At 35.8% G+C, this 14086-nt stretch overlaps 1 protein-coding gene across 8 annotated transcripts in view; it reads right to left on the bottom strand.

Annotated features, from left to right (window-relative positions):
- Nucleotides 1-14086, bottom strand: part of LOC135219230 (FACT complex subunit spt16-like) — a 231369-nt gene that overhangs the window by 77051 nt on the left and 140232 nt on the right. For all 8 annotated transcript variants that reach the window (XM_064255818.1, XM_064255819.1, XM_064255821.1 and 5 more), the window contains exon 12: nucleotides 4394-4592. In XM_064255818.1, coding sequence (XP_064111888.1) covers nucleotides 4394-4592 — 199 coding nt within the window. The remainder of the gene's footprint in view (nucleotides 1-4393; nucleotides 4593-14086) is intronic.

Here is a 14086-nt window from a genome sequence, read left to right as displayed (position 1 = left end):
AGACAAATCTGTCATCATCCACTGATTTAGCATCTTTGCTACAAATTCTGGCATAAATTCGAAGACCACAGACTTCCAACCTCTAGAATGCTTCACCTCATATGACAGACTATGTAACCCCCCCTACCCTTTTGGTCGATGCTAGAGCCAACAAGATGACTGTTTTCAGGTCCATGGCTTGTCACAATGCCTTATATGGGGGTTTAGTAAAGCTAGCCAATACCATGGTTAAATCCCAATCGGGAGTCTTTAGTTCCTTAGGCGAACAGGACAGCTCAAAACTCCTCATTAACATAGCCATTTCCCACAAAGAGGAAATGTCTACACCCTTCATTTGCAGAACCAAAGCTAGTGCAGCCCTGTACCCCTTTGTGGCAGATACAGAAAGATGTATTTCTGTCCTGAGATGTATAAACAAAATCAGCTAACTGTTGAATAACTGTTTTGAGTGGAGAAAGATTCCATCTATGACACCAATCACAGTAGACAGATCACTTTCCCTGGTACACGCCTGTCCATGACCTTTTGATATATCCTGGCATCAGCGATGCTGCCTTCTGAGAAAAGCCTCTTGCTTGCAGGAGGTACTTGACAGTCTCCACCCGTGAGGAGATAGGGACTATACCAACTCGAGGTACCTCTCCAAGTGTGGTTGACATAGTAGGTTGTTCCAGGGAGGCAGTTTTCTCAGAACATCTAGTAGGAGTTCTATCAGGTCAGGGAACCATTCTGCTTTTGGCCACAAGGGGGCTACCAGGGTCATCTTGAGATTCTTTGACTGGATCACCTTGTTCAGATCCTGATGAATTTAGACAAAAAGGAGGAAATGCACATACATCCAGATTGTCCCATGGGTATTACAGAGCATCTTCTACTACTGCTGCTGTGTCTGGGACTACTGAACAATATCTCTCTAACTTTTTGTCGTACTTTGTTGAGAATAGGTCTATGACCGGCATTTCCCACAAGATGAACATTCTGCCTACAATTTCCTGATGCAAGGACCACCCTGTTACCAGAATCTGGTACTGGCAGCTCAATTTGTCCACTATTACATTCCTTTTCCCTGGAACATATCTGGCCCTGATGTCTAATAAGTTCTCTACAGCCCACTGATGAAGTAGACCTGTCATCAAGTGTAACTGACGAGATACCAGGCCTCCTTGCTTGTTCATTTCAGCTACTACTGTTGTGGTAGTTTAATATTGTGAATGAATGATTGTTATTATTTTGTTAGGTTAGGAAATTTTTATACTAGTTTTACTGTATTGTGTTGTTCTTGTGGGTGAGGGATTGTTGATTAATATTGGTCTTTTCTGATATTTCATTGCAGTGCTTGTATTGAATGGGAATGAGTGAGCTTAGGCTCCCCTTCACCTGCACTCCTAGAGTAAAGTAAGAGAGTTTTGCTGGTTGGTTGTGAGGATTTTCCCGTGGCGCTGAGGGAGATCGATTCAGGTATTGGAAAAGGACAACCAGAGGCACTCTGTAGAGGGAGTTGCTGACACAAGGAAACTAAAAGTCAAAGCAGTATTGGTGCAATATTAAAATTAAGTTTAGATTTGCAGGTGGTTGGGTAAAGTTAAGTTAGGTATTAGAGGATAAGATTAAATTAAGTTGGGTATTAGAGGATAAGATTATATTATAAGTTGTGAACTGTAATATTATGGAATAAATTAGGCCGACGAAAATCTTAGTTAAACTCAATGATCCTTCAAATCTGTTCCCATTAGTACCCTGCTCCAACTGTGTAGCCTGCTTGTTGAACTAATCTGTCATAGGCATCCATCCTTCTACCAATTGCTGCTTCTAGTATACCTTTTGGTAACAGCAATTGACTCTGATATCCCAATTCTGAATGGTAACAGAGTCCCTAATCAATAGTAGGGATGTGCCCAAGTACTGGTATCAGTGGTATCGGTATCAGTGAATTTCTACTTTTGTTATTTGTATACAGATTTAAAAGCCTTCTAGGCTGGCATAATATTAATTTTCTGTAGCCCTTTTCATTTCTAGGATAATCAAATTGAATATTTTCTTTGATAAAATCATAATTCTAACTTAGTTCAGATGGTCAAGTCCAGTATGAGTGGGAACTTGTAAAGGGATTTGTACTTTTTTGAGTTGAACGTTTTGTTGATCTATATCGAGAAACAAACTGGTCCTTACATAACCTTATTTTTATTTGTGTACCGGTATCTCAATTTTCTTAAGATTATCTAATAAAAACAATATGTATTGTAATGAGGTAAAGGATTAACCCCTCCATTACCAGAACCTTTCATAATCTAAATAAATGAGTCTGTTAACTGTTTCTAGCCAACACATAAATTAAAACTCAGAATAAAAGTATATATTAGTGATTTCAGATTGCTCATCACACAATGAATTCGAGTAAACACTACGTACCTAAATTGTTAAAAGTCTTCTAATGGTAGCCATAATATAAGCCAGACTGTATCCAGTAATAAAGGGATTAAATACTCAATAGTTATACTGAATGTTCTTTCTCGATGAAATCTGTGCCCTTGACATTGTTTGTATAACCTTATTATATGACCTTTCAAATTTTCAACCTTCAATATACAATAACCAGAGAACAAGAATGGTTTTAGTAACAATATATATTCTCCTAAATAACTGTAATATGGAGGTAAATAGGTATCAGTATCAGTATCTGCTTTAAAAGCTGGTATTGGTCAGAAATTTGACATCGGTGCATCCCTAATCTATAGTACAGCTTAATTAAGCTAATGCTGCATATCTCCTCATCAACAGGGTATTTGCCCATACATTGGCACTCAAGTTTGTCAAGTCGAAATTGCTTTGGAAACCAGACTGAACCCATCTGATAAAGGTTGTCTCATCTACTAACCTCCTGGTTGACTGAAGACGTAATTTTAGCCACTGATGTTGACCAAAGGTCTAACTAAGAAGCCGTTTGAAAGATAGAAGAGTTTGCCCCCATAAACTGCAGACCAGGAGGAGGAGGGACACTCATAGTCGGGAGACCCGGAGGAAAGCATGATGTCATACAGTAAGAAAACAACCCATCCAAGGTTGGTACCCCCTGATAGGCTTAATGTGCCCGCATTCGCCCTATTCTCCGTGTATCAGGGGCTGAAACATACAACAAAGATGGCGATGATGTTTCCCTCTCCCACCAGGGAAGGAAGAAGCGTAATTAGGTACAAACCACTCAAAACCCTTCCTGGTGCTTCTAACAACGAATCATTAGAAAAAACTGAGGGGGTATGGGAAGCATCAAATCCAGGTGAAGAAACATATGGAACAGCATGATGCAGAGTTGGTACAAAAGCAGCTGAAGATGCTTGCTCATCCATAGACGGTGGTATCTCCTTTCTTTGTACTGACTCTTCTTATAAAACCTTTTCCTTTGTTCAGCCAAACGACGGCGACAAATTGAACATGGATTAGTAATTGTACATAGGTTTTCTCTGCACTTACTGGACATGGGGTGAGGTTCCGTAGACACCGAAGTTGGAAATCTCGAACAAGGACACCCACTCACTACAGGACATTTCCTTTGTGTCTTGCAAGGTCCCAAAGAAAGCTTCATTGGTGAGGCAAAATTCTCCATGATCTCACAACTTATACAAACCTACCAGATCACACACACACACACTGAATACACCCAGAGAAAAGATATGGAAGAAAGATAGGCAAAAGAGTAAACTAAACAGGCTTTAAAGAGATAGAGTAATCACATCCTCTCTTAAAAGGTGGTAAGAAAGTAACTGATAAGCTCACGGCATGCCCACGGCATTGTGGGAACTACCAAATATCCCATAAGAAGGTGGAGATGCCAATAGTGCTAGAAGATTATCCTAATGTTAAGACCAAAGGTTTGTTTTGTATATGAACAATGAAGGTTTTAAAGGTGTAACATGAGGAAAACCTCACAGTTGCATGAAAAAACAATAGTTAAGAGAGGGTGGAAAGATGGAAGAAAGAGAATAAGAAAGAAGATACAGTAAAAAGATTGAAAGGGCTTACAGCTACGGGGCGAAAGGATGCTGCAAAGACCCTTCAGTAGTATCTAAAACATGGTGTGTGAGATGCACAGACAGCACCAAAACCAATGGGAGAGGATATTATGGAAGAAAGTTTCAAAGAAAAACCAGAATAACTGGGGCATCAGTTATAAATACGACAATAGAAGTGAAAAGTAAACTTGTATCAGTATTCTTAATGTTTAAATAAATGTATTAACTGATTTAGTTTCACTGCTTACCCAGGTCTCTCATCAACCGCATATACTTATTATTTGATTTCACATTACTTTACCTTACCCTACAATGATAAATGTAAACCTAAAGATACTAGTTGCTAAAACAATATTCATTTGCATTGCAATAAGTTTATATCTTACCTACAAAAATCTTCAAGTCAGAAATCTCAGGTTCTTTAGGAAGATAACTTGATGACCGATATGATACATTGGACTTCCGAACTTTCTGATCTGATTTTATCCCTTTTAGGGCAGCTAAACGTTCCTTGGCTGCTTCATTAGTAGCTATAGCCAATTCCTTTTGATGCTGACGTCTCTTCTCTTCAGTTGACTGTTCTGACTGTAAGAACATAATCACAATGACATCATTTAATAACCTATTTTTCATTTCAAGTACTTACATAAACATTATGTGTACCACTAGATGATAAAGTCTCTATTTCCAAACCAGTAACTCAATAGCCCTGCTGATTAATTGATATGTCACACCCACAACATTCATCCATTAATTAGCTCCTTACAAATGATACCGTTGTGTTTCTCTACAACAGTTTATATCTGCCACAGCCTATGAGATGAGAAGGCAATGGCAGAAAAAATACTGGACTGATTCTAATGTCAAAGAGTGTAACCCAATTACTGTAACTGGTTTCATCATACACTGAAATATTTTTTGACTTAATACAGCTCATAATACTCTGGAAATTTTTGAACACCTTTTTGATTTGCTGAATTTGGCAAACCTAAGAGGCAGAATGTTATGGGAGAGTAAAAAAAAAAAAATTTTAATTTCTTAAAAACAATATATTGCCTGCCACAACTTGATGTTAGGCATGCAAAGTTTTGCACAAAGTACCAACACCAATTTAAAGGCTACACTTAAGCACGCAATTTCATCTAGATGTAATCTGAGCATGGTTAACCAAACTTTTACTACACTTTCACTATATTGTACGTGAATCTCTGTACTAGTATAAGCACTTTAAAACCACTGCCTATTCATATTCATAAAGAGAAATCTATCACCAAAGCTCTTATCCAACCACATGGAGGTAGCGAACCAGGCAATCAACTTTTAGAAGAATTGTTAATGAATTTCCTGAATAAGTTTACTTTACTCCTGCTTGACTTCTCTAAGATATGTGACATAGTACTTATGCATTTCTCAAAACACTAAACTTTCTTTATTGACATTTGTACCAAAAAATAAATAAATAAAAACTATTTTAAAATGTTTTTTAAGCTAGAAAAATTATGTCTAGTAAGCATAAATGAAAGTATTTAAGATATCAGGTATTGTACTTGCAATTCTCTGGGAAGAAAATTCTGATATTTAAAATTTCTGAGCATGCTAAAAGCCAATTTAAAGCAGTCAGTCTTGAAACAATTTTCAAGTGTTCCAATCCGGCATAATTTTATCATTCTGCCGTAATATCAAGCATGTTTTTCAAATATAGTGTGATAGCAACAAGTAAAGCATTCACTATCTACCTCTCAAAAAATCCATAATTTGAATTTAAGCTCTAAAGATCATGAGACAAATGAATGAAAAATCTTAATAAAGTACGGACTATTATTAAACATGTATTTTGTCTTCACAACAGTAATTATATACAATCCAGAAAGGCAATCAATAAGTGAAATTCATGATTTTGCTCATTAACAATACAAATACAAGTGTCTGCCTTTATCTTTACAAATGCTTGGAGTGGAAACCAGATCTACTTGAGTCTTTCCAGCTCATTTATATCTAATGTATATCCCTCACAATATTTGAATCCCTTACCATCCTTTTACGTTATATGATTACCTGCACTTCATTGAAACCTGCAAGCTGAAAGTAATGTGCAGCTGAAGTGCCACAAATATAACCTCACAATCAATTCCATACTTACTTAAAATAGTCTTCAGTTTCAATCGAATATTGCATGATTTACCTTTGCCACCAATAATTTCCTCAAATGTACCCACATTAAAAATCACTCATTTCAAGACTGAAGAAAGGACCATGCACATAAATAAGTTACTTATACTCACAGTTTGATGCTACGAGACCATGCAGTACATGAAACAAATAGGATATTGTATATAATATTCATGAACACAGGAACTATTCAGGGTTTTCTAACAAAACTATACTGATCATTTTCACTACCAACACCTCCAACACTGTGTGACACAAAGGTACTCTGTGAAACTCTATGATTCAAGTCCTGTGCTTCATCTTCCACATACTTACCCAACCTCATTTTTCATGGTTTCCACCCATATAGGTCTGAATCTTCTAACTCCTCTGGTGCTCACCTGAAACTATCATGTACCATTCTCCTAAAAGGTTATGAGAAACGCACATCCAAACCATCTTAATCTCCGTCTTCAGTATCTCACCTACATGGAGCCTCTGTGTTGGAATGGCCAGATTGCTTTTAACAAATTGATTCTAGACTTGAAAATCAATCCCTAATGCATTGTCTTTTGTTTAAAGAGGACATGAGAGAGACACCATAATCAAATCAAAATAATCTTCTTAGTGCTTATGTCAGCAGAATCACGTCTGCCAGTTTCAGGTTATTTCACTTAAGCATCTTTCAACTCAAGAGCTATTAAGGCCAAGGAGTTGATGGGGTAAAATTACTATTTTAGAGTAGTTTAACCACCACACAGTTAAAATAACTGTCTTACAAGGGTGGCCTACAGGAATATCAAAATCCACTTTTTGGATATACAGTAGCATTTTTTCACTTCAGAGATTACTATTTTGAAAGTTTTTTTTTTTTTTTGAGGTGCTGAATACAGTGAAGATGATGATGATTTCTTTTTTGTTGGAAAAAAAATAAATAAAAAAAATAAAATAAGTGCTCCCTCACACTTCAATTCAAATCAAAGATTTTCATGTTCATCATAGTGGAAGCGCAGCCTTAAGCACTTGTGTGAAGCTGCCAGTGGAAACTTGATATGACCACATATTCTAGTTGTATTTTTTGGGGGCTCTGCGTTTAATACACTGTTATAAAATGACAACACAAATCTTTTATTATTTTCTTTGGATTCTTTACAATTTTTCATATTCTATGTGTTTGGAGTCTAACCAAAGTTAGGCTAGGATTTTGGAGTGGCTTAGACCAGTAGATTCAATTACCACAAGACTGCACCAGTCACACAATGGAAAGCTTACATGAGGGGGTTACATATATCAAGAAAATTAACATAATGAAAACATAAGACAAGGTCAGGAAAGATCTGCAATAAGCCGCTTTTAACTTCATGAAAATGTGCCTATACCATTAACACAAGATATTACAACTATGGCTACTAAATTGCAAAACCAACTTCCTATTGTGATGCTCGGAACTACCAAATTCTCTGAAAAATTAGTGACAGCAAAAGTTAAATAACAATTTAAGTATCTACGACTAGTGCTTGAAAAAAAAAAAAAAAAAAAAAAAAAAAGCATACTCACCCAGTAATTATATAGCTATTTATACCCTATCGGCTCCTTCAAGGTGATTTAGGCGTTGTCCCCCAAGTTGCCAAATGTACTTCTCTCAAGTTTTTAAAGGCCTACCCTTCCAATTTACCCCTTTTAATCCGTGCGTTTGTCAAGGAGGTTTAACCTCCTTGGTGTCTGTTAATGTCTCCTGGGAGCAGTATATTTCTGGGAGTTCCCTTTTGCCTTGACCCTCCTTCGAAAAAAATTTCCATTCTTCCAGGTCTCCCTTTTCATATAGGCCTAATTAAATCTCTTTTTGGACCTTTCTTGTGATTATCACAAGCTACTGGAGTTCCGCACTTTTAATTTACTGCATATATATATATATATAGATATATCTATATTAATAGATCCTTATATATATATTCATAACACTTTCCATGTTTGTAAGGCGACAGACTCCTTAATGAGTCAATCAACAACCAATTATATTTGTGTTGTATAACTTATGCAGCTTTCATATACCATAAAACGTTGAGTTGGAATATTTGATGTGGCAGCGCCAGCAACGGAGGAGACCAGTATGTATATTCGTAGGCTCCTGTTGACCGAATATCAGCCTAATTCTTCTTCACTTCGAAGAGAAAAATATGGAGTCGAAGCATACCTCCTTCCTTCTCTAATGAAGAGAGTGAAGTTGAAGCTATCCTGAAGGGAAGCTTCTACTGCGATAACAGGACACTGAAGACGACTAGTTCATGCCAAACTGGTTGTTCCCAAATTGGAAACACTGGAGAGATCCTAAGATCGAACCAAGAACATAGCTTCTTGCATCCGACCTCTGAGGAGTGTAATCTGTAGGGTTCCTCTTATTCCTTCGTCCCACCCAATGTAATCACTTGAGTCGCGAGTTGAAAATCAACCGAGAGTCGGCTCAGCTGAGTCGCAAGTCAAACATAGACTGTGAGAAGTCGGACAAGCATGACTGCATAGGAACGACACTTCATCGACTGAAGAATAACTCTTCAGAGGTTGAAAGACCAAAGAATCACGCCATTGACGTGATCTATGAGGTGACGAAAAGCTAGGTATTGAATGGTCCAAATTGTTGTAGTATTTCATTGTTTATAGGTCAATTTAGCTTTATTATAAAATCTACTGGGGTGTTTTTGGAGGGCTTGGAACGGATTAGCCATTTTACATGTAAAATCCGGTCCAAGATACGAAAACCTCATGATACGAAGGCCACCTCGGAACGGATTAATTTCATATCTTGAGGTACCACTGTACATGACTAAAAATTAATGTTATTAGTGAAAATAAAGAGAATAACACGCTTAACGCCATGGTCACTGGAACAGAACCCAGTTGCTAAATGAAGAGTACCTGTAATAATTTTATATCAAGTTGTTTTCGCATTAAAGTATCAAAGCTAATCGGACTCTTTTAATGTAAAAACTCTGCTTTTATTTTCCAAATAGTGACAAACGAATAAGACAAATATCGTTCACAAATATATGAAATAGCATTTCATGTACTATTCAGATGTATGTATGTACAGGCAGTCCCCCAGTTTATCAGCGGGGGTTCCGTTCCCGGAGAGTGCCAATAAGCAAAAACTGCTATTAACCAAAACTCGGTGATTTATGACGCCATAATGGGGCTTATGGCGCTGATAACCAATTATCGGTGCCGAAAGCAACCTTAAGGCACCGATAACCAGAACTCGTCCTGTTATGGCGCTAGAAAGGAGCCATAATACTGGAGAGCTGATAATCGGGGACTGCCTACATAATACTGGAGCGCTGATAACCGGGGACTGCCTACATTTTTAAATAACGTAACCTACTAAGAAGCAATTTGTTTGTTTATATGGTGTTTTTACGTTGCATGGAACCAGTGGAGAGAGAGAGAGAGAGAGAGAGAGAGAGAGAGAGAGAGAGAGAGAGAGAGACGAGAGAGAGGAGAGAGAAGAGAGAGAGAGAGAGAGAGAGAGAGAGAGAGAGAGAGAATTTAGTAGGTACTAATATAAAAGAACATTTATGAATGACTGATTACTCAAAAAGAAATCATTATAAGTATGATCAGGAATTGAAAGTAAGGATAGCTAAATACATGCCCTGATGACTGACTCGAGTGGACTGTGCTCCAGTCCATGAAGCGAGCTGGAGGCTAGTATTCAAGATGCTTGCGTGACAAGAGGAAAATAACTCCATGCACAGAGGCAATGTAAGCCTTCTCTCCCAAAGCCACCCTTAGCCAAACATTAACATCATTCTCTCCTTACTACTTTTCAACCTGCACACTTTGTCTCTGCAAAGGGATGTGATGAGTATTACAGGCACAGTAAACAGAACAAAATGTGTTGGCCTAATACTAATGTTTGGCTAAAAAGAATGCCTAAAATTCACATATCACTTCAAGGTAACTATATTTACCGCCAGCTTGTGATTATAATAATGGCCTATGGCTGGTAAACAAAATCCCAAAAGCAAGGTGTAACCTATGGAAATTATGCAACCTTCAAGCATTACTTTTAAAGATAATTATCAACAATTAAACGCCTATTGGACGTATTAAATGTCGACAAAAACTGTCTGTTGGGTGCCGAATTAACGTATGAAACGACGCAAAAAAGTTTTTTTTTTTATTTGCGAGAACTTTTGAATCACACACCTTGATGGATGCTGGGAGTTCATGGATCAAGCTGTTGTTTTGTTTACAATCGTTAACCAGGGCGCAAGCGCGAATTTCTTTCTTCTCAAACTAAAAAGCATCAGCGACACATCTCAGAAATTATTTCGTCACCTTGACAATTTTTGCTCCATTTTATATTAGCCGTTACATAGAGTTTTATATATGAAAATGTGCGCAATTTCATGTAGAAGCAACAAAAAAACCAATGGTTGTAGCTTTTATCAGTTTTGAAATATTTTCATATAAATAACAATAAGTGCCAAAATTTCAACCTTCGGTCAACTTTGACTCGACCGAAATGGTTGAAAAATGCAATTGTAAGCTAAAACTCTTATATTCTAGTAATATTCAATCATTTACCTTCATTTTACAACAAATTGGAAGTCTCTAGCACAAAGTTTCAATTTATGGTGAATTTATGAAAAAAAAAAATTTTTTTCCTTACGTCCGCGCGGTAACTCTTCCGAAAAATTCAAATTTTTTTCGTTCGATAGTCATAATGTTTGCACAGTTTTATATTAGCCGTTATATAGTTTTATATATGGAAATGTGTGCAATTTCCTGTAGAATAAACCAAAAAACAACCCATGGTTGTAGCTTTTATCGGTTTTGAAATATTTTCATATAAATAACGATAAGTGCCAAAATTTCAACCTTCGGTAAACTTTGACTTGACTGAAATGGTAAAAAAAAAAAAAAAAAAAAAAAAAAAAAAAACACGCAATTTAAGCTAAAACTCTTACATTCTAGTAATATTCAATCCTTTACCTTCATTTTGCAACAAATTTTAAGTCTCTAGCACAATATTTTGATTTACGGTGAATTTTTGAAAAAAACCTTTTCCTAGTTCAGCGTGGTAACTGACGAAAAAATCACATTTTTTGTCAGATTGTCGTAATGTTTGCACAGTTTTATATTAGCCATTATATAAAGTTTTATATATGCAAATGTGTGTAATTTCATGAATGATACAACAAAAAAAACCTATGGTTGTAGCTTTTATCAGTTTTGAAATATTTTCATATAAATAACGATAAGTGCCAAAATTTCAACCTTCGGTCAACTTTGACTCGACCGAAATGGTCGAAAACTGCAATTGCAAGCTAAAATTCTTACTTTCTAGTAATATTCAATCATTTACCTTAATTTTGCAACAAACGGGAAGTCTCTAGCAAAATATTTCGATTTATGGTGAATTTTTGAAAAAACCTTTTTCCTAGTTACGGGTGGTAACTGCCGAAAAATCAAAATTTTTTCGTCCGATTGTCGTAATGTTTGCACCATTTTATATTAGCCATTACACAAAGTTTTATATATGAAAATGTGCAGAATTTCATGTAGAATACACACACACAAAAAAAACTCACGGTTGTAGCTTTTATCAGTTTTGAAATATTTTCATATAAATAACGATGTGCCAAAATGTCGACCTTTGGTCAACTTTGACTCGACCAAAATGGTAAAAAAACGCAATTGTAAGCTAAAACTCTTATATTCTAGTATATTCAATCATTTACCTTTATTTTGCAACAAACGGAAAGTCTCTAGCACAATATTTCGATTTATGGTGAATTTTTGAAAACAGCTTTTTTTACGTCCGGCCGTTACGAATTCATGCATCATTTTGTGATAATAGTTTCTGTGTTGCCTTGATCGTTTTACAATGTGTTATATACCAAAATGATCGCAATTTAGTGTACAATACAATGAAAAATAAATGAACTTGTTAGCTTTAACCATTTTTCTCACAGCGCAATTTGTATACAATTATATGAAATTTTTTTTCGCGCTGTCATATGTCCCAATATTTATATATAATTATATTTTTTTTCATTTCTGATGGTTGCTTACTAAACTTCAGGCAATGACAAAAAAAGGGGCCAAAAATAAACTCTTAATCTTGAAAACTAAGCGTGCTGTGATTAAAAAAAAAAAAAATTTTTTTTCCGCTTCGGCGCTCACTCGCAAACGCCGCCAGCATACGGGAGAAGCTGAAAGCAGCGCCAGTTTGTTTATTACAGAGCTGAGTTATTTTACAGTAGTTAAAAATTGTAAAAAGCAATTGTCACTAGACAGGTATTTTACCATAAAAAAAAATAAATAAAAGTGACTTGGGCAGATAAGTGTAAGTGATAGAAATGGGCAAATAATCATCCCAGCCCAGCTGGTAAGTCAGTGGGAAGCAGAACCCTTCTTCCTTCTCCTCTCTCTTTCATCTCAATCAGCGCACCAAACACTGACTCGAGCAAGCTTTTTTTTTTTTTTCTTATTGTATTGCATTTGACTGTATTCATGTTTTGTCATTATTAAATTTATTGGGAAGATTTTATTTTTTATGTGAATTGGTACTGCTTTTATGTACATAGTAAAGTGAAGATTTTACTGTTTCTTCACTCCTCAACATTACCACAACACACCATTACTTAAAATCATTCATTATTCCTCAAAAATATAAACTCCCCCTCCCTCTACCTCAAACGATTTTGTTAATTGTTTATGCTAAATTTTATTGTGAAAAGCTTTGTTCTTTCATTTACTATTTTGTTAATATTGTTCGACTAGAACCTCACTTGGCGCACCGCACTCTTCTATATGTATTGCATATGATCGTTTTCACATTTTATCATCACGTTAGATTTATTGGGAAATTACCTTTTTTATGTGAAATGTTATTGCTTTTACATACATACAGTAATATTTTAACTCCTCTTCCTCTCTCCACAACATATCAATCAATGCTCCCTCGTTCAGTCTTAAGTCAGCTGGGCGTGACGTCACCGCAGCTTCGTACGATTTTATACATCTTTTATGGTAAATGTTATGTTGAAAATTAAATTTTATATTAAATGCTTTACACTTCTACTTTTTTGTCAAATACGGTTATCATTAAACTATATATTGTAAAGGAAAAACAAAATTTTAATACATTTCAGTGCAAGAACCAAAGTCAAATACAAGTATAAGCTATATAATCAGTCAGTTTGATGTACGGACATTTTATCAAAAATCAATACAAAATTTTCTTGAAAGTTTTATTTGAAAATGGAAAGTTTGACACAAAAAATGTTCAACAAACGAGGTACCATTATATTACAAACTGATATGACAAATTTTTTCTACCACATCAACCCCATAAGTCATAACCCCCACTGGCCCACTTCCCCTTCAATATTGACATTTAGTTATAGTTTGGAAATAATGTAATCAATATGAATCTACAACTGAACATTCCTGCTACTCAACACTTTTGTGGCATCAGTCTCTCAGTTTCTAAATTGGTAGTGGATTATCAATTTTGGTTTATTTATTAATTATCTGTATATTGGAGTCTTGTGCCCCCGCACGCCCCCCCCAAATCTACACTACTCAAATTTACTTGAGTTATTTTTCATAATGTAGTATAACTTATCATTTCATAGTGAATGTGTCCCTAATGTGCATAAAGCATATTTCACAACACAGTAAATTCTTGTTATCTACATGTTTGATGATCGCGAATTTGGTATGACACAATAATGGTAAATTAAACAAGAAGTTTCGTAAACGAGAAAAATCACTGAACAACCCGAGTCTACATATTTTTTATCGCAGAAAATTACTGTACAGCGCAGTTCAAAACCCAAAAATTGCACTCAAAACTTCATGTGCACACTACTAAATGCCCAGTAGTTCCAATATTTTGTTTACAAATTATCCCACCGAATTAT

Source organism: Macrobrachium nipponense, chromosome 1, assembly GCF_015104395.2.
Source record: "Macrobrachium nipponense isolate FS-2020 chromosome 1, ASM1510439v2, whole genome shotgun sequence".
Taxonomy (NCBI): domain Eukaryota; kingdom Metazoa; phylum Arthropoda; class Malacostraca; order Decapoda; family Palaemonidae; genus Macrobrachium; species Macrobrachium nipponense.
This window is presented reverse-complemented; position numbering and strand designations above follow the sequence as displayed.